This window comes from Mesoplodon mirus, assembly GCF_964341445.2.
Source record: "Mesoplodon mirus genome assembly, chromosome: 5".
NCBI classification, from domain to species: Eukaryota; Metazoa; Chordata; class Mammalia; order Artiodactyla; family Ziphiidae; genus Mesoplodon; species Mesoplodon mirus.
Genome location: NC_138980.1, coordinates 184321140 through 184346486, shown reverse-complemented (window position 1 = coordinate 184346486; position 25347 = coordinate 184321140). Strand labels below are relative to the sequence as shown.

General features: G+C 51.5%; 2 protein-coding genes across 5 annotated transcripts in view; both read right to left on the bottom strand.

Moving 5' to 3' along the window:
* Positions 1–4445, bottom strand: part of LOC309805604 (uncharacterized protein) — a 9093-nt gene extending 4648 nt beyond the window's left edge. The window contains exons 1-3 of the mRNA XM_082623667.1: positions 4226–4445; positions 2244–2278; positions 1274–1376 (exon numbers count right to left, since the gene is read on the bottom strand). Of these exons, the coding sequence (XP_082479793.1) occupies positions 1274–1376; positions 2244–2278; positions 4226–4288 (201 nt within the window). The 5' untranslated portion in view covers positions 4289–4445. The remainder of the gene's footprint in view (positions 1–1273; positions 1377–2243; positions 2279–4225) is intronic.
* On the bottom strand, positions 3172–25347 carry LOC309805603 (palmitoyltransferase ZDHHC11-like). Of its 4 annotated transcripts, XM_082623666.1 has the most exons (8): positions 24933–25344; positions 19592–19767; positions 19122–19223; positions 17926–18050; positions 17133–17288; positions 14795–14907; positions 10842–13912; positions 5251–7239 (listed from the first exon to the last, which is right to left on the bottom strand). In XM_082623666.1, the coding sequence occupies exons 1-7, from the start codon at positions 25257–25259 to the stop codon at positions 13874–13876; spliced, it is 1038 nt and encodes a 345-aa protein (XP_082479792.1). In that variant the 5' UTR covers positions 25260–25344; the 3' UTR covers positions 5251–7239; positions 10842–13873. The 4 variants fall into 4 exon arrangements, with proteins under 4 accessions (XP_082479790.1, XP_082479792.1, XP_082479789.1 ...); XM_082623664.1 differs by lacking the exon at positions 5251–7239 and adding an exon at positions 3172–4289 and having other exon boundaries at positions 10842–14907; positions 24933–25347; XM_082623663.1 differs by having other exon boundaries at positions 10842–14907; positions 24933–25347.

Sequence of the window (25347 nt, the reverse complement as noted above, 5' to 3'; positions counted from 1 at the left end):
AACAGGCAAAAATCTATAATCCCTGAGGAGCGAATCTGACTTCCAGAGTTACCACATTATAATACTCGGAATATCCAGTTCTCAACAAAAAATTATAAAACATACAAAGAAACAGGAAGCCCAGACTTTCAAATTAATAGTCAAGGATATTGAATCGGCTGTCTCAAAAATGCTCAGTGCGGCAGAGGACATCATGGACAAAGAAGTAAAGGACATCAGGAAAATGGTGTACGGACAGATAAGAATATCAGATAAGTAAAGAGGTAGAAATTAGAAAAAGACACTAAACGAATTCTGGAGCTGAAAAACACGAAAACCGAAATAAAAAATTCACTGGAGGAGATCAGCATATTTGAGCAGGCAGGAAAAAGGATCAGAAAACTTGATGAAACTGAAATTATCCAGTCTGAAGACCGTAAAGAAAAAAGAATGAAGGAAAGTGGACAGAGGCTGATGGACCTGTGGGACACCATCGAAGGTATCAACATACGCATTTGGGAGTCCCAGGAGGAGGGGAGAGGGGAAGAGAACAGAAAAATACCTGAAGAAATAATGACTGAAAGCTTCCCAAAGATGAAAAACATGCATCTACAAATCCAAGAAGCTTAACAAACTTCAAGCAAGGTAAACTAAAACAATCCACACTGAGATATTACAGCCAAATTCTCAGAACCTAAAGAGAGAATTTTGAAAGCAGCAAGAGAGAAGCAACTGATCACAAACAAGGGATCCTCATTGTGATAAACAGTGATTTCTCATCAGATTCCATGGAGGCCAGGAGTCATTGGGGTGACATAATGTCACGAAGGAAAAAAAAAACCCCTGCCAACCAAGAATTCTACACACAACAAAAGTATCTTTTAAGAATGATGGAGAAATCAAGACATCTTCAGGTAAATAAATGCCGAGGGAATCTATCACCAATAGACTTAACACAGTTTACACAGCCCCTCCAAATTCTTCAGGCTAAAATGAAAAGGTACTAGACAGTCTTTCAAAGCTGCTTGTGGACATCAGGACTCCCACAAGGGCCGCTGGTGGTGCCTCTGTTTTGGGGTCCGTCTGCTTCTATCACACACACACACACCATCCCGCGGCCAAGAACAGCCTTGGCCCCCCCTTTCTCTGCTGCTCTGCACTCAGCTGGGCTGCCCTGAGCAGCACTCCTGGGTCACAGGCAAACCAGTCATCCTAACCTCAGTCTGGGGAGCCTGACTTCTACACAGAGCCTCACTCTGCACTTGGGGCTCAGAGGTCGGTCCCCCGGGCTCACCTGGAGTTTCAGGGAGCTCTCTGGGCCCATGGTCCTGAGGGGGGTCACACTTGAGCGCCTGGACCGTGGCAGCAGGAACCCCTTCCACTTCACTCTGCTGGAGCTGTGGGAAACAGAAGCAGCAGGGAGGCGGGGGTTGGCATGTGGGGGACACGGAAGGAGACCACGTGCAGTGTCTGAGGGCTGGAGAGGTGTGCGAGCATGTGCGTGCATGTGTGTGTGTGTGTGTGGTGTGAGATTCAAGTAAATGACTTGTTCCTTTTAATTTTTATTTTAAATTGTATTAAATGACACCAGATGAAAGTGATTGAGCTTGGAGGGTAAGGGTGCAATCTCCAAATGCTTACAACATAGGAAATGTTTTGTAAAAGTAGCTTTTTATTTAACACTCTCCCTGTTGCTGAGTAAGTGAATAAAGAGTAATTTACTTACTGTCAAGTTGTGAGTGTGTCCATTGTTACACGCTATTCTAAGATATCAGGCTCTCGTGGCCACACACAGTTTTGCCAGGGGACAGAGCATACGCTTTAACACGTGTGCTTGAAACTGGGTCGGGGCCTTTGTAAAGGGCCACTTCCTGCCCTTGAGGCAGGGAGGTGGGCAGTGGGCTGGCCCGTGTTCCTGGAAGGCGAACAGACTCAGCGCCCACTGGACTCAGGCCTGCGTCAGGAGGACACTATTGGAAACCATCGGAAGGGCGTCCTACATGTTCACAGAGAAATCAAACAAGCATGACTCGTATGTGTCCATTAGCTCAGGTGTAAGTTGTAAAGAAGGTGACAGGGAGAACTCAGGACTTTCCAGGCTGGGGGACAGCCGTGGGTGACAGTGTCAGAGAGTTACCTGAATAATTGTATTTTCTATTATGTCTTCCTTCAAATACCCCATCACAGATAAACCACCCTCCTCAGGAATCTGCGTTAAGAGGAGTATACAGCCCATTGTCAGGGAGAAAAGCTCACAGACTTACCCCACTGTGGATGAACTCAGGTTGGCATCCAGTTCCTGTGGGGGGAAAGGAGTAAATGATGATTCATCAAGTTAAAAAAGAAGCCCTCGACATGGAGCTTATCTTACACAAAATCAAGTCCATCATCAGTGGACTTTGAGTAAGGGTACCTCAGGGGCTCCCAGGTCCAGGGAAGGATCTCTGGTGGGTGGTACCCTACCCCCAGTCCTCGGGTTCTGGCCTGAATTGCATCCCCTCCATTTCTATGTTGAAGTCCTAGCCCCTCGTGACTTTGTGACTGCATTTGGAAATAGGGCCTTTAGAGCAGCAATTAATGTGGAATGAGGTCATTAGGGTGCATCCTAGTCCACTGTGCCTGGTCTCCTCACATGAGGAGGAGATTAGGATGAAGGCCGTGTGATGGCCAAGGAGAGATGCTCCAACCTTGACCACGCCCTGACTGCAGACTTCTAGCCTCCGGAATGGTAAGAAAATAAACGTGTAGTTTGGGCTGCCTGGCCTCTGCAGCCCAAGCAGAGAAATACACTGCCACACGTGCACGTGTTTTCACTCCTGTTTGGTGAGGACGGGAGTGGGGAGGCTGGGTCACATGCAAGCATGTATTTGGCTCCAGGTGCTGCTGGCCTGGCCTGTCATCCACATCTCACCCGCAGGGCACAGGCCTCCACCTCCTGCCTCTTCACTACACTTGGTATCAGTGAACTTTTCGCTTACAGCCACGCTGGCGGGTGTGTGGTGATACCTTATTGCAGTTCTGATTTGTATTTCCTCGGTGTCTAGTGACACTGAGCCTCTTCTCAGGTGCTTATTCGCTGTCCATTGATCCCTTTTGGTAAAGAGTTTGTTCGAATCTAACCCTAACCCTAACCCTAACCCTAAGCTTTGATGATGTCCAATGTATCACTTTTTTTCTTCCTTTTTTAACCTAAAAAATGAAATATTTCATGTATTTTTACTCAAAAATCATGCAACCGCAGATAACACTTTGGAAAATAGAAAAAGAAAACTAAAAGTTACCCAGAGTTCAATCATCCTAATGCATTTTCATGCATTTTCTGTCAATCTTTTTTTCCCTATTTATAGGATTTGGTTTTTGTTTTATACAGTTGCAAACATGCCATATATGTAATTTTATATACTGCTTTTCCCCACCTATTACATCAGAAGCATTCAACTTTATTATTTCATCTTCAAAGCCAGAATTTTCAATTGGCCCATCATCTGTCAGGACTGGATATTCATCCCATTTTACTTAATCATTCACCTGAATTTGGATTTTTAGATTATTTCAGATTTTTCATTATTGTAAACAATGTTATGGTGAACATCTTTGCAATAGAGCTTTGTCCACATTTACGATTGGATCTTCAAGTTAATGGTAAGAAACAGTTGCGTGCTCCCAAGTGTTGGGTACTGTGCTAGTGAAACATCTCTGCAGTCATCATCAATAAACTTAGAGGTCTGCACAGGAGTAGACATGCACAGGGCTCCCCGCCCAGGTAACCGGCAGAACTGGGTTGAACCCGGGAAGGCTTAGAGTCTATTTTCATTCTCAGGAGTGCAATTCCTGGGACCAAAAGTTTATTAATAGGTTTACCCAAAGGAAGACCTTCTAAAATAAACCTTATGATCTAACGTGCATCCTGGTGACTGTCCTTGGAATTTGCTGAGACTAGATCTCAAGGTTCTGTCTCTCACACACAAGGTGACGACGTGAGATGCGATCATCTCGCCAGGTACACGCATGCCACTGTTCTCTTTCATAGACAGTGCTTTTGGCATCGTATAAAAGAAAACTTTGCCTAACACAAGATCTAGATGCCCGTCTGGATGTAAGAATGGACGTAGGAACATTCCGTTAGAGTAGCAGCCCCAGAAACACTATAAATGTTTAAAACAAGCGAGTCAAACAGGCAACTCCTGCGCTGTGCGGTCCTCCCCCGGGTCCCTGAGCCTGGCCCCTGGCCCCGCGCCGTGCTTACCTGCAGCCCCGAGGAGCTCTCGCCTAGGTTGCTGATGGTGGAGTCCAGCTCTGTGAGCTTCATGCTGGTGGGACATACAGAAGGAAGAAAGGACACATATCAGCAAATGTGGACTTTTGGGGGCTCAGAATGGGCTGTGAGAGGCTGCGCGACCATACAAGGCTCAGAGAGAGAGCAGCTCTGCTGAGCCCTGGGGTCGGGCCTCTGACGCTGAGAGAGAACAAATGCCTCCTCTTTCAAGCCCCTTAGTTTGTGAGGATTCGTTGCACTAGACCTAAAACGAACACAAAAGCATCGTGTTGAATTAGCCACGTGGGCCCAGTGTAATCATCTGAGCCTCTAAAAACGGAGAACCCAGGAAGAATAATTCAGAGAGATTTGAACGTAAGAAGGACTTAAACTGCCATTGCTAACTTGCGATTCAGGGGGACGAGAAAAGGTGAGAAGTGAATTCTGTCACTGTCCCCAGTGGGCTTGGAAGTGGATTCTCCCCCAGAACCTCCAGGGATGAACGAAACCTGGGGGCACACGGTTGCTGTCTGTGGGGTGCAGAGAAGAGACCCAGTTTCACTCGACCAGGTTTCTGCCCCAAGGAAACCATGAGACAGCAAGTGTTGATGTGCGTCTTCACATGTAAGATCTTATTCCTTGTTCACATCCTCATCCCATCCATGTAACATTCCGTAACAGATAAACAGTCCAGAAGAAATACTCTTTAGAAGTTGGTACGACAACCGCTGCTAGAGTAAGAGACACTGTGTAAAGTCCTCCGTGAGGTTCTCCGTGGCAACTTGCCCACAGAACACCGTCACATCCACGGGCACGTATGGGGCGCAATTCTTCCCCTGGCAGGTGTCACGTGACTTACGTATTTCCCCTGGTCTCTGTGAGCCGAGATCCGACCTGCTCTAACAGGGTCAGCCGTAGGGGTGAGGCTGGGAATGGCCATCAAAAGTGCAGATTTCCTCAACTGGATCCAAACGACTATGTTACCCTAGCAACATTTTCTGCCACACAAAAGACTACTGGTAATTTATTTCCCATCTCATCTCAACTTATTGTACATAAGTTACAATGTAACTTATATTGTACTTGTATCACATGTTACCCATCATTAACCCTTTCATTAAACAATGCTAGCTCCTTTTCCAGTTGGAGGAGGAGAGGCTGGATTGGAAAAGAAAAAGAATCAAGATGGTAAAGATGAATATGACACATGCCCAAGGTAGGAGAAAAAGTCTTGATTTTTTTCTTTTAACAGAATGAACTTCACAATACATGAGGCTCCTAAGGAATTGTATATGATCATTATTTTATAAAATAAAACATTATGTATACAATGCACAGAAAAATTATTAGAAGGGAAGACTTAAAAGATACAAATCAAAATTCCAGCAGTAGTTATTGGCGGGTGGGGGACGCTGAGTGTCTTTCGTTTTTATACTGGGAATTTTGTATTTCCAAATTTCCTATAATAAATATGCATTGATTTGGAAATCTGAAAACAATTGTTCTGAGGTGAAAGTTTACCATCCTGGTTCCAGTTAAGTTTCTATCATTCTTACCAGAAAGGGATAAAAGAGAAACGTTCTCAGATTTTACTTAAAGGGTCATGGTTAGATGATGCTGTAAAGTGAAATTCATAATGACTTGGATTTACATGATAGTCTTGCCAGTCAGATTTCTCAGGAAGTCAATTTAGAAGAAAATTTCTTGGGTTGTTTGAAAGAGAATGATCTTTTTACACTAAATTGTATTTACTGGCTGACTGTTAGACTGAGCAAAAATCTAAGTAACTCTCAGCATCTGAGAAACTGCCTAGTGGTGCATTTCTTCTAAGCTCCCCTTTCCTGGTCCAGGGAACCTCTCAGCTCTGCTGGATGCAGGATGGAGGGAGAGTGACCCACAGGGGCACAGCCCCAGCACTCCCCATCCCCAGCTCCCAGCACGTCCCTCCAGAAGGGTGGGGGCTGCACTTCTGGCCCCTTTTCCACTGAGGAGAGATGAATCGAGGCTTCCCTGTGCTTCCACATGGAGCAGTGGTGCTGGGAAGAAGCATCCAATACCCGTGGTGGCCTTGTAAAAAGGGGAAATTTGTGCACAGAGACAGGCATAGAGGGAAGATGATGTGAAGAGACACAGGGAGAAGATCACCGTCTACAAGCCAAGGAGCCAGGCCTGGAACAGATCCCCCCACCCTCAGATCCCAACCCACCCTGCCAACACTTGATTTCAGACTTCCAGCCTCCAGAACAGTGAGACCTGTTTCTAATGTTTAAGCTGCTTGTTTTGTGGTATTTTGCTGTGGCAGCCCTAGTAAATGAAAACACCCACCATAACATTGCAAGTAAATTCCCTGTTTCTCCACCTTCTGTGAGAAGATGACTTTTCATGACTGCATACAATTTCATCACGGAGACAGCGTGTACTCTTAAAATGTGTTCTTACCCTGGATGATGACCTTTATAATGGGCCATGGTCTGCTTTTGTGATTCTGAAGGTGAAGAGGTCATGTGCGTGTGTGCAGTGCTCCTGGGGCAGAGTGTCACTTACCTTAGCATCTAACTGACTCAACAGCGACTCAACATGAGTCAGCCTGACTGTTGGGGGCTTAATTGAACCCTAACGTTAGTAGAGGCCGTCAAAGGGACATTCGGACTCAGCGGAGCCCATGTTCTCCCACTGGCACGGAAAGTAAAGAGCCTTGTCTTGTTTTTGTGTATTAGTTCAGAGAGTAGTTGTAAAGAAGGGCGAGAAGAATTACTGTAGTTTTTGCAAGTAAGATAAGTAAAAATGAGAGACATGAATGGCTATAATTGTTAGTAATCTTAGGTGAAACAATGTTAGCTTCCATTGTGTTACACATTATTTAAAAATATTCCATCACAGATGAATTATTTTTCGAAGTAATTTGAATTAAGAAGAGAATATAGCTATTTTTCAGATAGATACAACAACTCTACTAAGCATCTAACCTACCTCTGTACAGGTGAACTCAGGCTGGCAACTGGTTGCTGTGAGAATAAATAAAAATCAATAAAATTGTAAAGGAAGAAATTGTCGATGTTGAGGTTATTTGTTCAGAAAATTCAAGTTTGTTATAGTTGATTTCAAGCAATGGTGTCTCAGGGGCTTCTGAGGCCTGGGAAAGGATCTCACTGGTGGGATAGTATCTTTCCTCCCGACCCATGTTACATGTACAGAGGTGGCTTCATTTCTCCTAGTCAGGAATGGGATTGCTGGGTCAAATGATAAGAATATATTTAAGTTTTAAAGAAACTGCCAAACTACTTTCCAAAGTGGTGTCACTTTAAATTCTCATTTTCCTTTCCATGTATTAAGACATCCAACTCCTCTACAGGTTCACCAACACTTGGTATTGTTAGCCTTTTTAATTTTAGCCATTCTGATTCATGTGTAGTGGGGTCTTATTTTAGTTTTAATTTTCATTCCCCTAATGCCTAATGATGTTGACCATCTTTTCGTGTGCATATTTGCCACCCATATATCCTTTTTGGGGCAGTTTGTTCAAGTCTTTTGCCCATTTAAAAAACTGGGTCACTTTTCTTATAATTGAGTTTTGAAAATTCTTTATATTCTGGATACAAGTATATGGTTTGGAAGTATTTATTCCAGTCTGTGACTTATATCTTTATTTTTGTAGCGGTGACTTTTGAAGGGCAAATATTTTAAATTTGGATGAAGTCCAATTTTTCATATTTTTCTTTAATAGTGCTTTGGTGTCATATTAAAGAAAACTTTGCCTAACTCAAGATCACAAAGATTTTATTCTGTTTTCTTCCTAAAGTGTTGTAGTTTAGCCCTGAAATTTAGGTCCAAGATTGATTTTGAGTTATTTTTTTGTATGCTGTGAAGTAGGACATTAAGTTCATTTTTTTTTTTCCTTGTGGGTATCCAATTGTTCCAGTATCATTTACTGAAAATACATTTCTCCCCATTGAATTGCCTTGGCACATTTGTTTAAAATTCCATTTACCATAAATGTAAAGGTTTTATTTCTGGAGTTTCTATTCTGTTTCATTGATCTCTATGTCTATCCTTATGCTGGCAACCATACAGTAGCTTTGTGGTGAAATTTGAAGTCAGATTGTCTAAATCCTCCAATTTGGTTCTTCTTTTTCTGAATGATTTTGGCCACTCTAAGTCCTCCGAATTTCCACATACAGCTTGCTATTTCCTTAAAGAAAAAATCTTGCTGGGAATTCAATGGGGATCATGTAAGTTTGTAGATCAATTTGGGGGAAATTTTCTATCGTGACAATATTGAGTGTTCCAATCCATAAATATTGTAAATCTTTCCATTTATTTGGATTGTGTCTAATTTCTCTCAGCAATAGTTTGTAGCTTCACATATAAAGATTTTGGGGCTTGTTTCGTGATTTTATTATTTTTTGATTCTACTGTGAATGGAATAGTTTTCTTAATACCATTTTCAGACTTTTCACTGCCAGTATACGGAAATGTAATTCAGTTTTTAACATTGATTTTATATCCTACCACCTTGCTAAGCTATCTTATTATTTCTACTAGCTTTTCTGCAGATTTGTTAGATCATGTTTCCTACAAATAAACACCGTTTCATTTTCAAATCTATATGCCTTTAACTTATATTTCTTGCTTTACTGCACTGGCTGGAACTTTAGTAAAATGTCAAATAGAAGTTTGGAATGGACATTCTTGTCTTGCTCCCAATCTTAAGGGGAAAGCCTTCAGTATGAATTAAGTATGAATTAGTTGTAAGTTTCACCAGTGTTCTTTATCAGATTTAGGGTGTTTTCCCCCCTAGGTTGTGAAATTGTTTTATCATAACTAGATGTGTTACTAGCAAATGTTTTTTCTGATTGATTGATGTGCTTGTATGTTTACTGTATTTTATTTTATTAATATGTTTACTACATTAATACGTTTTCAGATGTTAAAGCCAACCTTGCATTTCTGGAATAAAGCTCACTTAGTCACAGTGTATAGTTCTGTATATATGTGACTGCATTTGGTTTGCTAAATTTTGTTAATGATATTTGCCTCTGTATTCATGAGTGATATTGGCTTATGATACTCTTTTTTTTTAATGATACTCTTTTTTGATGACATTATCTGGCTTTAGTATTATGTACTAGCCTCACAGAAATGAGTTGGGAAGTATTTCTTCCTCCTCTATTTTCTGGAAGTTTGTGCATAATTGATTTGGGTTTTTTTCCCCTTAAAATAACAGTTAGAATTCACCAATGAGGCCATTAGGGCCTAGGATTTTCTTTGTGGAGAATTTAAAATTACTAGTTCAGTGTCTTTACTTGTTATATGACCATTTGAATGTTCCATTTCTTCTTGAATTGGTTTTGGGAATTTGTACCAACTAAGTAGAATGGTAAATCCCTTTCTTAAGTAATAAAGCAATATTTCAACCTTAGAACACTTACAATTAAGTATAGAAAAGTTTAAGAGACCCAAACCCATAATGTTATATTTTTGCATTAGAAAGTCACCTGTGCATTGGTAATTTGGAATTTCATGTTCTTAAATGCCAAAGATAATGTGTTCTCCAGTGCAGGAGAGAGAAAGGTTTCAAATCTCAGAGTCTTAGAAGATCTGCCTGCTCTTAGGAGTTGAGCTTGGCCTCCTTCTCTCCTGTTGGCCACCAAATGGATATAATAATGTGTCCAGGAGAGTCTTAGTGAGATTTAACATAATGATCAATGACAAGTGTCCATCAGAGTGGTGACCACATGGTCAGGACTGGCAGCAGGTGTCAAATGGGACTGTCTCAGGCAAACTGGAACATAGGGTCACCCTGGCTTTAACGACAGCAAAGGAAAACCCATGGACGCCTGCTCCTGGCTTGCAGTGAAGGTCACCTTTGGTGGTTGGGTCTGGGGTGGGTGGGCAGGATGACAGTTTCCACGAAGTTGCTTCCGAGCTTCTAGTAGAAGTTGCTAGCGCGAGCGCAAGCAAGGAAAAAGACTGCTGACAACTTCACTGCTGCTAAAGGTGGGTGCTGACCCTCTTGCTATTTCTAAATTATTACAAGGATCCACCTTCTCTGATGCCCTCCAGGCTTCGTGGTGAGATGAAGCTCCTCCACAGAGAAAATAAAGTCACCAGCAACCTTCAGAAATTGGCATAGTAGCAACGCCTGCTCACAAGTAGCCTACCAGAAACCCCTGGAGCATCTGACCTCTGGGAGGGCCTACAATGAGTCAGCCCTGCAGGCTTGATCCTGTGAAGTTATGGAAATGATATGGCACACTCACATCTCACACACACATCACACATGCATCACACTCACACACACACATCACAAACACATCACACACATCACACACTTCACACACTTCACACACATGCATCACACACACACTCACACACACACACACAACACAAGCCTCACAGTTAAGAGTACCTCTGCCCCTCACTTTCTCTTCTGTTCCCCACCTACCTTTGTTCCCACGTAAGGGGCATCCCTGGGAACCACATAAATGCTTCAATTCATCAAACAAGCGATTCCAAATACTGCTCTGCCCTCATTCTTGGAGGGCCTGAGACCCACCTTCGGCTCTGACCCCCATGGTGAGTCTCACGCTGGTGGCCGTGGGCTTACCTTTGATGACGAGGTGTCCTCTGGCTTTACGGTGGTGGAGCACAGACCCAGGTGCATGGAAGTTGGCAGGAAAGCCTTGGGCTTCTTTCTGCTAGGATGGGGCAGGCGGAGGGAACACTGAGGTCAGCGAGGAGGGAGCTGGCTGGGGGCAGGAGCGCACGCGGGGCGGGTAAGGCTGCAAAGCCTCACGCCAGCGTCAATGCTGCCGTTTCCTCCTTAGAGCAGCAGCCCTGGGAGGCCGTGTGAACGCTCGATGTAAAACAGCCTGCAGGGGCTGTGCATGTAAAGGACCATGGCTGCTTGCCAGTGGGATGCCAGGAAGACGGGCTTCGCCCCACTGAGCCCCCCCAGGACAACTGCACTTGCCAGTTTGTCAGCAGCAGCGGTGCAGGGGCTCTTTACAAGTGCACAGTGACGTGCCTCGGGGCCACAACATTGCCACTTTGTGGCACTTTCCCGCAGGGGCTCCAGGAAATGAATACGGGAGGCTTGTCTTTGATGCCCAGGTAGGTCAGTGTCATCACACGGACCTCCACAAACCGAGGAACATGGAAGGGGGAAGTTGGGGAGGTTTGAAGCATGAGGAGGACTCGGCCCCCCGCTACCGACTTAGAGATGGAGCGTGAGGACGGGACTGGCTCTGTCAACATTCCAGACCCACCTTCTGCAGAGGCCACTGCCCCAGGAGCCCTGGCGGCTCTGTGTGAAGTGCCAAGCAGAGACTGATGCGCCCGCAGGCGTGTGACTGCGGGAACCGAGAGTTCACACGTCGTCTTTGCCACTAAGCCTGTGGGGATTTGCTGTGTAGCAATGGGAACTGGCACAGGCCACGCCTCTAAAATCAGACAGGAAGTGTCTGCCTGTGTGTGGTCCTCTCCCCACTTTATTTTCGTCCTAGCTGGTCAATTTCTATCAATATAATCTATTCTATTTACTGTTCCACGGCAGGCAAACAGTCCAGAACAGAAGAAACACTCCCAGTAAACTGGTCTGATAACTGCTACTAGAGACACACTTTACGAAGTCCCACAGTGTTTTCCACCAAAACACGCCTGTGAGACACTTCAGTGTCTTGTGATTTAAACATATTCCCAGGTTTCTAGGACCTACTCCAGCAAACTTTCCCCCAAATCGGGCTGTGTCTACTCGTCAACTGTTAGGTTGATTCCCAGGTCACCCCAGGAACATTTCTGCAGCAAAAAAAAGGTCATTGGTGTTTTATTGCCCATTGGGTCTGGAGGGCTTGTAAACTTGTATTTCGTTGCATCACACTTCTCCCACAATCAACCCTTTCAATAAAGGGATGCAAAAGTAAAGACTAGATTGAAAATAAAGAATAGTATTCCAAAAATGAGGAATACGGTACATTCCAAAGTTGGCATGATTTATATTCATAAAAATCATTATTTTTTCTGTTAACAATGTTCACAATATATGGAGTTTTTAAAAAAGACTTCTAAAGAGGTCTACAGTATGATTATAATTTTAGAAAAAAACCCATCATGTATACAATGCACACAAAAAGTATTTAAAAGGAAGACCTAAAAGATACTAATCAAAATGCCAGCAGTGGCAGTTGGTGGAGGGGGGCAAGAAGGGATGTTCGTATTTACACTGGGAAGTTGTGCAGTTTCCAAATTTTCTATAATGCATATGCATTGATTAGGCAACCTGAAAAAAACCTAGGTTTTTGTCTTGTTTCGGTTTGGTTTTCGAGCTCAGCTCACCACGCTGATTCCAGGTACGCTTCAATCCTTCTTGCCAGAAAGAAATAAAAGAAAAAATATTCTTAGATTTTATTTAAAGGACCATAGACACTTGAAAGTGAAATTCAAAATGACTTAGGTTGTCACAATACTAGTACCAATCAGGTTTCTAATAAATTTAGAAACAAAAATAGTGGGCTATTTGAAAAGGAATGTTCTTTCACACTAAACTATATGCCCTGATTATTAAACTAAGCAAAAACCTGCAGCAATTCTCAGCTTTTGGGGAATTGACTAACGGTGCACTTCTCCTTTTCTGAGTCTCTCTGCCAGGTGAGCTGTGGCAAGGGAGACGTGAAGTCCCCCAGGACCCCTGGGCCAATCTTCCCTGCCAGGAACGCTGGAGCTTCCCCTGCAGGTTTCCGGGAAGAAGGAGCCCTACTACGGTGTGCCCGGCACTTCCAGCCCCTCGATTCCCCACCTCCCCACCCGCAGACTGGCTTCCTGGTCTGCTCCCCACACAGACGCTGAGCTGTGAAGGTGGGGAGGCAGGCTTTGTGCCTCCCACGTAAAGTGCACACCTAACGTAACTCCAGTTCAAACTCCAGGTTTCTTGGAACTGCACAAAATGATCTTCAAGTTTATATGGAAAAATAAATACAGGAAAGAATTGTCAAAAGTAATGAAAAGCAAAAATCTTAAGAGGGGCATTCACCTACTAGATGTTAAAAGGTAGCTAAATGAAGTCCTATCGTGAAAAGAGCACAGTGTCCTTAGTAGCCTCAGCAGAGGGACAGACTGGTGTCCAGAAGCAGACAAGCCCAGCGTCTGCGGACGCTCGGGGTATCAGGAAAACGGCCTTTCGATTGGATGAGGAAAAGTGGACCATTTAATTAATGAGGTGGCAACCAACAGTTATGCTGTAATAAAATAACCTCAGTAAATACAAAAATAAATAGAAGATGGTTTAAAAGCCAAATGTAAAGAAAGCAAGTAAAAATTACAAAAGTATTAGGAAAGAATATGGAGGATGTTCCTTGGGCTAAGAAAGACTTTTTTTTTTTTTTTTTTTTTTTTTTTTTTTGCAGTACGCAGGCCTCTCCCGTTGCGGAGCACAGGCTCCGGACGCACAGGCTCAGCGGCCATGGCTCATGGGCCCAGCCGCTCCGTGGCATGTGGGATCCCCCCGGACCGGGGCACGAACCCGTGTCCCCTGCATCGGCAGGCGAACTCTCAACCACTGCGCCACCAGGGAAGCCCGTAAGAAAGACTTTTTAAAGCAAGCCAGTTAAGAGGAGAATATAGCTGCTCTAGGCAGATGACGACTTACCCCTGCACAGACGATCTCAGGTCGTTATCCAGCTGCTGTGGGAGATAAAGGAAAGTCATAAAATGAAAGCACGTTGTTGACACTTTCAGTTGATTTGCAGCAGTGGTACCTAAGAGTCCCCTGGGTCCTGGGAAGGGACCTCACGGGAGGGGAGGGGGGCACCCTCTCCCGCACCCTTACACATGTGTGCGCGTTTCCATTTCTCTTTGGCAAGAGACAGGGAGTGGGGTGACTGGGTCACTGAGACGTATATATTTCACTTTTTAAGAAAATGCCGAACCTCCTTGCAAAGTGATGTAGTTCCGCATCCCCACCGCCATCTACAGCCTCACCGACACTCGGGGCTGGTCTCTTTGATTATGGCCACTCTGATGGGCATGTGTGATGTCTCACTGTGGTTTTCATTTGTGTTTCCTTAACGATGAATTATGTTGACCATCTTTTCATGTGCTTATCTGCCACCCATAGATCCCCTTTGGTGCAGTGTGTTCAAATCTTTTGCCCATTTAAAAAGCTGGGTCGATTTTCTTATAATTGAGTTTTGAAATTTCTACACATTTTCTGGGTACAAGTCTATGATCTGCAAATAATCATTTGTGTCTGTGGCTTTTATTTTCATTTTCTTCATGCTGGCCTTTGAAGAGTGGATGTTAATTTTGCTGAGCAGCTGAAGAAATGGGCGGCCTGAACGGAGTCGGCCCTGCTGACTCAACCTTGGGGAGAGTGAGCTCGGAAATGACACAACACACACGTGCACACTACATGCCAAACTCACGCACAGGCACATACAGCCACACACACACACACCAACACAGAAGCGAAGGACTGTGCCTAAGTGGTCCTAGCTGCAAGGTGACCTTGGGTCTTGCCCCGGCCCTGCATGAACCTGGATGGTGAAGCAGAGAGACGTCCAGTACCTGTGACAACTCGTTTCCTTGTGGGGTCACATCTCTCTGCACTGCCGGGGGATTCGAGCTCTGTTCTTCTTCGTCCTGCTTTAGGTAATCATATGTGCTCAGCTTCTTGGCCCCTAGAAAGGAGGACGGAGGCAAGGGGCAGAGTCACCCTCCATGAGCTGCGCAGCGGCCCCGCCCTCTGTGTCCGGGGCAGTGGCGGCTGGTTCCCAGGCCACCCCAAGCCCGGCTGGCCTTGGGCCGCGGCCAGCAGCGGCCCACCAGCCCCGTCCCGGGCAGGGGAGCCATGGCCCTGCGTCCCTCACAGGCCCGTAAAGCCAAGGTGGACGGGGGAGTGCTGAGCCCAGCTCCGTGTTAATCAAGGTGAGATACCAGCTCCCACACGTGGCGGAAGGACCCCAGGTTGTTAGCAGAAACTCTCAAACACGTTTGCCAGTAGAAAAGCACTACTAACGAAAGCATGCTCTGTGCCCGTTTCACTCGTGTGCCTTCGCGGAGGGGCCAACCTTTCCCTGAAAACTAACAAACGTGAGAGCAGAGGGTTGACCATCATTTCTGAAAAGCGAAAAGGGCCACCCACAGAAGCCTATTTGCCGCTTGAGGAGCAGACGGAGGGCCGCCTGCCCTCACAAGTCCTCACAAGGCCTCACAAGACCCGCTCGGCTGCTACCCCGCGGGGGCCCGAGGCTCAGAACCCCTTCCCCGTCCGCTTCCCTGAGGGTTCCTCCAAGGGCTTTTGCTTCGTTTGCCTTATCTTTCTTGATTAACTGCACACATTCCCTCAGAACCTGTGTCACACTTTGAGGATGTAAACTTGACCCTGTTTGTATTCTCGTGAAAATATTCATTCTTCCGTGTGGGTTTGCACAAACACCACCAAATCCAGACTGAGACACCCCTGCGTGCCTCCGGAGCTCACCCTCTTCTGAGCGCACTTCGCGTGAGGTGTGGCGATCGGACTGCAGTGATCAAGCAGAGGAGGGGACACGGACGCAGAGCCTCACACACCGCGTGGCCTGGGAGCTGTGGCCGGAGCCCGGCCTCACTGAGGAAGGGCCACCTGTGTCCACTCGCCTTGCAGGGCCCACCCGCCAGCTCGGGCCGCTGGAGGACCCTCTTCTTCCTCAGCATCTTCCATGGCGCTTTCTCTCCCACTTGCGGTGCCCGGCTCTCCCTTGGGCCTCCGGCCCGAGGGTTTCACTCCGATTGCACGCTGAGCACTCGCCACTGCGCTGAGCCTGGACTGAATTCCGACTCGCCACTGCGCTGAGTCTGACCCCGCAGAGACTGAGGGGTCGCGAGGATGTTAAGTAGATACGTTCCAGGGTACTCTTACTGTAACTACCAATAGCTAAATCCCAACGTTTTCCTGGAAATCCATTCTTGGAGGTTCAAAGACCCTAAAATAAACCCACTCGGTCCTGAGCCCCGCACGTCTCCCCCTGTACAGGCCTCCTGTGTGTCCTCATGCTCGGTGACGGTGGCACCACTAGCCCCTGGACACTCCTGTCCTTACATGTCCAGCCGGCCACCGAGTCCTGTGGGCTTGACTTCTCCAGGCCCCTCCTCACTCCTGCGGACTCACCGCGTCCCATCAGCTGCAGAAGTGCAGAGAGCAGCGCTTGGGCATGCTCCGCCTGGACAGACGCAGCGGCCCCCGACACGCACCCCGGCCCCGAGCCCAGGGCCCTGCTGGCCCCGCCGTGCACGCAGGAGCTGGGGGAGCCGTCCGGGGCTTCCAGGGCGGGTTCTGCCCTCGTCTCTGGCTCAGCAGGGCATGGCGGGCGCCGGAGCACCCGGCACGGCCACCACAGGCGCCTTGCCTTCCCTTTGGGGCCGCAGAGGTTGGTGACGGTCGTGACTTCCAAACAAAGGCTTCACAGGGTGCGGGACAGGCCTCCTCCCCTCATTTTAAAGGCAGATGGAGCCTGCCCCGGGCAGCTGCCGTGCGGACACGAGAAAACCACCGGTTCTCCGTCAAGCGAGTTTGGTTAGTGGAGACGCCATCGCTGAGTTCAGTGCTCTTCGTTGTTAGGGTTTCTGGTTGTTGCTCTTCTAAACCTCCCTGCTCTTTTCCACAGTGTCCTGTTCCTGCCTCATGGATTCTGTTCCTTTTTCCGTCTCTGAACACCGTCCTGACCACTTCCTGAACCTCCTTTATGTTTCCCGCAGGTCTTGGAACAGAACTCAGCCCTCCTGCCCCTCGCGGGGTGTTTCTTCTCTTCCTGTGACTTGTCCTTTGTGCTCTGAGCTTGTTTCTGGCGGAGGCTGCCTGCCCGGGGACCCATGTGAACACAGGGGCGAAGGCTGGCCAACACGGGGCAGCCCAGGGGGCACGTACTCAAGTAGAGGTGGAACACGAGCAGCTGACCGACCAGCAGGAGGCTGGCGAGCTCAAGCAGCAGCATCAGCACCACGATGCCCAGGAAGACCGGGGCGCCCGTCCTCACAGGGAAAAGCGGAAGGAGCAGTAGCCACGTGTTCTGGTCGGAGACACCTGTGCCGGGGGGAGAGAGACGCGCATCCAGCTCCTGCTGACAAGGTCGCACCTCTCGTCAGGTGAGTACCTGGAGGCAGAGCTTGGCAGTGGGGGAGGGAACACCAGCCCGAGGGAGTGACTCCCTGCCCAGGTGAGCCCCTCCCTGCCCAGGTGAGCCCTTCCTCCTCGCCCAGGTGTGCTCTGCCTGGCCTAAGTACCCTTGCAGCCCCTCCTGACTGCGGTGGGTATATCACGATCCACTTTCTGGATCTGGAAGGTAAGGCTGGGAGAGGGTAACTAGGTGCCCAGGTCACAGAGCCTGACCCCGGCGTCCACTGCGCTGCCCCGCTGGGCCCTCCCCACTCTAACTAGAGCTGGAAGGTCAGAGCCCCCACCTGGGGCATTTCCAGGATACAGTCCTCTGTGACCCAAGGGGACCTGACACCACAGCCATGCGGCTTCCAACAATTAAGTGAAGAAAAACAGAGAAGGGTCATGTGCTGGCCAGTGAAGGCCGAATTCCAGCTCAAGCGTCTTCACCCCACAACTCAGCCTGGACAGGTGCTCGACCCCGGGCTGCCCTACGTGGCCCCCCAGAAGGAAGATGGCGGGAGGGGAGGCCCGGGCCCGGGCCCGGGCCCGGGGCAGTGCATACTCCCGTAGTGTGGGTCGGTGCGCAGCCTGGCGGGGTTGATGAAGTACTGGGTGAAGATGTACAGCAGCATGGCGACCACACACAGCAGTCCGGCCGACGCTGAGGCCACTGAGGCGAAGAAGTACCTGTGGGACGAGAGCCTGCTCGGGCGGCTGCACAGCCCGGGCCCTGGGAGCCAGCGGCACGCGCGCCGGGGCCCAGGGCAGTGTGCGCGACCCGGGGTCGCCCCTGCTGAGGGTGTGCCCCGGCCGCCGTCCCGCAGCCCGTCCCCCTCTGGCTCCCGACCTTTGGGCTTCTCTCTCCTGCTCTCGGGGTGACCGCACAGACCCACGGCCCCGGGGCCTCCCCTGCGGTTTCTGTTGCTCCACAACACGCACCTGAGATCTCACTCGGTCCTACAGGAGGGCCCTAACCCTAACACTAAGCACCCCAGCTCACAAGAGGGAGACGGAGGCTCAGACACGGGGCACGACTGGTCCAAGCCGGCCCCTCCCGGGTCCCCTTCTCCTGCTGGTTCAGACCCGGCTCCCTCCCAGCCACCACCAAGGGCACGGCCGGCCGGGGTGCTGATGCCAGCGCCAAGGAGCGGGGCCACACTGCCTTCGAAAAGCACACCCGTCAGGGCTGCGTGCTTCGGTTTTAGACCCAAATCACTGCTGCACTCTGCGCACAAAAGACCCCGAGAATGGTCTCCCCGTCCGAACAAATAAACCCTGGGTGGCAATTCCTGGAATACGGTTCCACTAAAACGCCTGCCTTTAGTCTTTCTGCTGTAATACCTTTAACATTTTCAGTGTTAAACAGTGTCTGTGGTTCACCTGAAGTCGCCGTGAGGTCCTGCCCTGAGGTCCTCCCCCAATGCCCCAGATAACCCCGCACAGGCCAACCCTGTTGCGTGCCAGGCCCCCCCACCCCGCCGTCCTGCCGACCCTGCCCAGTGGACATGGGGAGGCGCCCGCCAGGAGAGCCCTCTCAGCCAGCTCTGTGCTTGGAGCCGCCGTCGGGACCTCCTGGCCCCCTCGGTGCTCTTCACGGCAGGGCCACACCCCTCACCCGTCCCCACGGCAGGTGGACCTTGAGGTGCTCGGCCAGTTAGGAGGCCCCTTAAGGAGGCTCGTCCCGGAGGAGGGGGAGCAAGCCGCGTGAGGGGTGAGTGCCACCCCAGGCCCCACGTCCCAGGCGGGGAGACCCCTCACCAGTAATTCCTGCTCCCCACGCAGTTGTTAAGCCATTTGCAGTGATGGTCGAAGCCTGAGACACACTTGTTGCAGGTGATACAATGTTTGGACTTCACATTCCTGGAAGGAAGGTCGGGAGGGGCCGCCCGTCAGAGCCCCTGTCTGCCTGCAGGGCCAACCTCACGCTGGGCGCCGTCACAAGGTACCAGGGCCTGAGGCCCGGAGGCTGAGTCAGATCCCTCCCGGCCCCTACTGACACCCTTGGGGCCCTGAGCAGCCCCGGGCTGGGATCCGGTCGGCGGCAGAGGCTTGTGTGAGACCCAAGGCCACAGCGCTCCTGCCCCGGCCTGGCGGGGGGCTGTGTGTCGGGGCCCCTGCTTCTCTGCAAAAGGGGCGGCGCCCGTCGGCTGCTGGGGACCAGGTGCTCCCGAGCCCAGCCCACCCCCGCGGGACGGCGCGGGGGTCCCCTCGCACGGCTGGGTACTCACACAGTGACCCTGCACAGGTGACAGTACTGCCTCTCGATGACATGTGCGTGTTTGGACCGGTCGAAGGTCGGCACAGACCGTGAGTAGTTCTTGAGGCGGACACTGGCTTCGGCCGGGTCGATGGAAACCACCACCAGGTGGGCCAAGATGTAGAAGAGCCAAATCCCGCCGGTCACCTGGGGGTTGTCAAGGACAGCTCGGCCTGGGCGGCACGCGCGAGGGGCCCACTCCGGGTGGCCGGGTGGCCAGGCCCCAGGCAGCCACGGGAGCCTGTGCCTGGCCGGGAATGGGAGCGGCCCCTCTGGCTCCTGCGCGCCCAGCAGAACCCGCCCGAGTCCTTTGCCCCTGAGGGACAGAGCAGGGCCCGCCGGAGGCCGTGGCCCTGCGACCCAAGCGGAGCTTCGCTGGGACAGCGGGAGAGGCCCGTGTGTGTCCGCGGGCACCGAGCCTGGCGCCGAAGCCAGGCTGTGGAGGTCCTTGGGGCAGGGAGGCCACACTGAGCGCACATGCCATCAGGAGAAGGAGGGAGGGAGGGAGGGAGGGTTCCAGTACCCCCAGTGAGCCTCTGTGGTGAGTGGGCCGGGGCTGTCTGTCTGTCTGTCTCTGTCTCTCGCTGTCTCCCCCAAGCCCAGGACCCCCCAGGCCCACTCCAGCTCCCACGCCCTCCAGGGCTCCCAGGGTAAAATCAATTCCTCAGATCCCACCCTCTCCACCTCCTCTTCAGGAACTGACACACGGTCCCCATGGAAACCAAACAGAAGGGGAGGAAGTGTCGGCCTGGCCTCCCCATCAGCCCTGCCCTGCTTCCCAGGATGGGTCTGAGCTGGGAGGGTTCGGGTTCACAGGTCCAGCTCCTGCGAGGGCGGCCTGGGCGTGGTGCGGAGACGCCTCTCTCCGCCCGCCCACAGGGTCTCGTGGCAAAGCCGCATGTGCACAGGGTCTACGGTGCCTGTACAGAGGCCCACCGGCAGTGCAGACTCTGAGCAAAGAGGCCCCTCTTCTGGGGTCCTTCTCAGGCTGCACCGCGTTGGGGGTCCAGGGCCTGCTGGCCCCGCCTGTAATGCTCAGCCGCAGTGGAGCCGCCCTGGGGCTCTGGGGCTTGTGCTCACAGGCGCGGTCCTGCCTGGACCAAGCATCCCTGCTGCACGGTGAGCCTCAGTGGGGAGCTGGTCTGGCCAAAGCTGCTTGGCCTCCCTTGTCCTCCAGCCTCCAGTGCAGACCCAGGGCCCTGGGTGCCAGGCGTGGGGCACCAGAGGCCCGGCCCAGCCAGGGGGCACAGAGACCACGGTGAGGGCGAGAGAGCCGAGGACCAGCCAGGCCAGGGGACCGACACAGGGAACGGGACTGACCAGATCCCGCAGTGACACCCTTCCTGTGGCCTGGACCTCCCTGCCCCTGCTGTCCAGCAGACGGAGCCACGCTCCTGGGCAGGGTGTGGGGCAGTGGGCAGGTGGTCAGCGGCCAGCCTGCACTGTCCCATCTGGAGATGCCAGCAAGGTCCGGGCACGCTGGTGCCCCTACGCCCGCGTCCCGAGGCCTGAGGCACAGCTGACACAGCACTGTTTGTGTGGTTGCTGTGGCAACGGGAGCGTGTCCTGAGCGCAGGACACAGGCGGGGGCACAGCCCGGGACAGGAGATGTGGCAGGAAGTCGCACTGCGGCCCAGGTGCGGCCCTGCTCTGCGGAGCTAGAGTAGGCCGGTCCCCATCAGACGGCGGGGGGCGGGGCCGGGAGGGTGGACAGGAGGGCAGCTGGGAGGCTGGAGCCCAGTGTGGCCCAAGGGCTCTGTCCACACGTCCACACTCGGCTCCACACGAGACCGCCGCCAGGGAGGGCGGGGGGACAGCAGCCCACGCTCAGACCCTCAGCCTCACGGGGGAGGTGCCCGGGGGCCCAACCCAAGCCTGACAGGCAGCCCTGCAGAGCCCCTAAACCTGCAGGTGCCCGGGGGTTCCCGAGACCCCGATGCGGTGGGCCAAGCTGCCACGGCCCCTCAGACGTCACACGTCTGCCACAGGTACGCGCGTGGGCCCACCTGCCTGCCCGCGTCTGCGTTTGCCAGAGACGACCCGGCCACTCCCGCTGTCGGTCACACACTCAGTGGCCGTCACCGAGCCCCCAGAATAGAAGGTGCCACAGGCGGGGTGTCGCGCCCTCAAGCTGCCAGCTTTCACTTTCGATGTAATTTTATCTCAGGAGCGTCTTAGGTTCAAGTAAATAATAAAAAGAACCCGGTCTGCCTTCTCACTTCCCCTGCAAAGCAGGGCCCCGAGCTGTTCTGAGGACGCGGCGGTCCCCTAGCAACTATCTTTGTTCAGTAAACAAACAGCACCGGGCGCCAGCCCAGGATGCCCGCCCTGTCACACGGCCGCCTCGCCGGTCCTGCAGCGGGAGGGCGCGGCCCCCGCGGAGCTGCCCTACCGCTGCCTGGGTCCCAGAGGAGCCCCACCCCGCCCAGTGCTTTCCGCAGGCCAAGGGCGGCCAGGCTTCCGCACGGTGACCCCCACGCTGCACGTGCAGCCTTGCTGACGCTTCCCTGTCTCCACCGGGCCCACGGAATGCCACCCGGCTTCCTGAAATCCCGCGGCCCTGACCCGGGACACTGCTCTCCCTGCTCCTGGGTCGCTGCAGGCGCCGAGTGACGCTGGCGCGCCCTAGTGGCCAGAGCATGGCGCCCAAGTGCAGCTGCCTGGGCCTGAGGAACATCGCTGGGGCAGTGGCGGGTCTGGGGGGCAGGAAACTGGACCAGAAAACATGTCCTGAAGGCCGTCTGAGCTCTGAACAGCCAGGGACGCCATCCTGCATCCACCGCTTGGGACAGGCAGGAGGGGGCCACACAGACTGGGTGCTGAGCCACCCAGAGGCAAGAGGCCCACCAGGGGGCCAGGACTCTGGGAAGAAATGGCCGTCCACGTGGGACGGGGTGCACTTGACCCCGGGGCTCCTTGCTGTGCACAAAGCAGGTAAGCACTCACAGTGGCTACTGGACAAAGCACACAGGACACTCAAAAAGGCTCCAAGGGCCAAAACTCAGCTAAGTTTTGGGCCGAAAGAGAATGAAGATACAGCATCATAGCCAGCACATAAGCAAAGACCCACAGGTGAGGCTGAACTGTGTCCCCAAAAGATGTTGAAGTCCTAACCCCAGGAACTGTGAATGATTTTACTTGAAAATGGGGTCTTTGCAGATGATCAAGTTGAGATGAGGTCCTCATGGTGGGTCCTGATCTCATAGGACTGGGGTCCTTATAAGAGGAGAAGATCAGGACTCAGACACGCACAGCGGGACAACCCTGTGAGGACGCAGAGGTGGTGGCATCTAAAGCCAAGGGATGCCTGAGGCCACCGGAGCTGGGACAGGTCCTGGGAACTTCAGAGGGAGCACGGCCCTGCCAAACCAGTTGGACCTCTGGCCTCCATCTTTGTGCCTCCGTGCCTCTGTGCGTGTGGCAGAGTGGGTGCCCATATGTGTGGCTGGTTTGTGACTTGTGCATTGTATGTATATTTGTGTGTTTGTAGGTCTGTGTGTGCTTGCACCTAGGGGGGAAATTATAGCTTCAGATACGACAAAAAGAAAAAAGGTCTAAAATCAATGGCCTAAGTTTCCACCTTAAGAAGGTAGAAAAAACAGAACTTCCCTGGTGGTCCAGTGGGTAAGACTCTGCGTTTGATCCCTGGTCGGAGAGCTAGATCCCGCATGCCGCAACTAAGAGTTCACTTGTTGCAACTAAAAGCTCCCACGTGCCACAGTGAAGATCCCACGTGCCACAGCAAAGACCTGGCACAGCCAAAATAAATAAATAAATGGATAAAGATAAATCTTAAAAGAAAAAAAGAAGGTAGAAAAAGAGGAAATTAAAGCCACAATACACTGAAAATAAATAGTAAAAATAAAAGCAGAAATTCAAAAAAATAAAACAGGGAAAATCAGTAAGTCCAAAAGCTGACTCTCTGAATAATTGATAAAAGCAATAAACCCTAGGAAGACTGATCAGCAGTGGCATCACGGCAGATCTTACAGATAACAGGAAATAGTGCAAATAATTTTATTCCAAGAAATTTGACAATTTAGACAAAATACTAAAATGTCTTGAAAAACATGACTTGCCAAAACAGACAGAAGATGAAACAGAAAAGCTGAAGAGCTCTTTTCCTATTCAGGAAACTGATCACTGCAAACCTTACCACAAAGAAATCTATCTCTATGACCTCGAGGGGAAAAAATGGGCCTCATCTGAGTGAGAGGCACTCCAGGCAGATGCCCTGCTTTTTCTGACTGATTGGGGCTCAGGGGGCCCCACATCTGCAAAACAACAAGTGTCAATCTTGGTAACGTCCCATGGGATTTTTTAGATGAGATAAGAAGAATGGTGGTGTGGAGACAAAAGTCTCTGTCAGATGCAAACTGGGGCATTCCAGTGAAATTTCATGATGTCTGGGGTTTTTAAAGATACTCAGTGTATGTGTGTGAGATATGAAACAACACTGGCAAAATCTTAACTGGTGAAGCTGAGTACCTGGTAGCTGGGGTCCATCACACTGCTCTCTCCACTTCTTCAAAGCTGAAAGGCGCCACGATAAGGGGCTGGGAGGCCCCGGGAGACAGAGGGCCCTTCTTGGTCCTGACACCTCCCTCGCGCCCGATCCCCACCACTGACACACACCTGGCCAGGGGCACGGGGCAGCCTAGGAGACGAGGCAGGCAGTGTAGCCACAGGCGCAAACACCCCACTCTTAGAAGCTGGTTCCAATGCCCACATCGCAGCAGCCCAGCCTGTCCACTGGCTGTAACGTGTGGCGACCCTCAGTGTGAGGGCCGGGGTTCCTGGTGGAGTCCCGCGCCACCCCGACGCCCACCCCAGCATTCAGAGCAGACGTCTCTCGCCCAGAACACAGCCACCACACATTATCACAGACGTCAGCGCCTCGGCTCCACATAGGTGACCCTCGCGGGGGCACGCGAGCTCTTCAAGTCCTTATTAAAACCCACCAATCCTCTTGGACAGCACAGAGCAACCGCTCAGCCATGGTTGGGAAAGTGCGTGGCCCGTCTGCGGCTCCCCCGCTCCTGGGGTCTCTGTCCACCCGGGACCCTCCCACCCCTGCTGCCAGCTGGGCACCCTCTCCCGGCCCCAGCGCTGGTGGGCACTTGTAGCCCAGACCCTGAGGCGGCGGCGGCCTGGAGGACAGCTGTGGGGTTTCCAGCACTGTGACAGTGGGAGCCGGGGCGGAGGGCAGGTCTGACCACCTCTGCGGGTGGCCTGGAGCCAGGCCTACTGGAGGCCCCTCCGGGACCCCCTCGCCCCCTTAGATGACAGCAATGCCCCCAGTAAAAGGATACACTGTAGGCAATGTATCTCCACTCGGGTGGCAGGAAGGGAATGAAGATGCCAAAGGTGGTGAAGGTCAGGATCAGGAACACGATCCAGATCACGACCTGAAAGCAGTGGATGGGCTGCGACCAGCCATTCACCCTGGACCGCCTGGGTGGCACAGTCTCCGTGCTCTTCCTGGACATGGTTCCTCGGAGGGTGAGCCTCGAGATCCTGGCACAGAACGCCATCTGCAAGGCAGGACGGGGCATGGCAGGCCATGTTCTCCTGCCCTCGTGGCCCGGGGACTCGGGGTGGGACCCACGGCCCAGCATTGCCCGGGGCCCCGGTGACATCACAGCTGCGGAAAACAGCTCTTGGGGGGGGGTGTGTGGCCCCCTGGATGAGGAACAAAGGGCACCCCCTGCCCCCCACCATGACCGC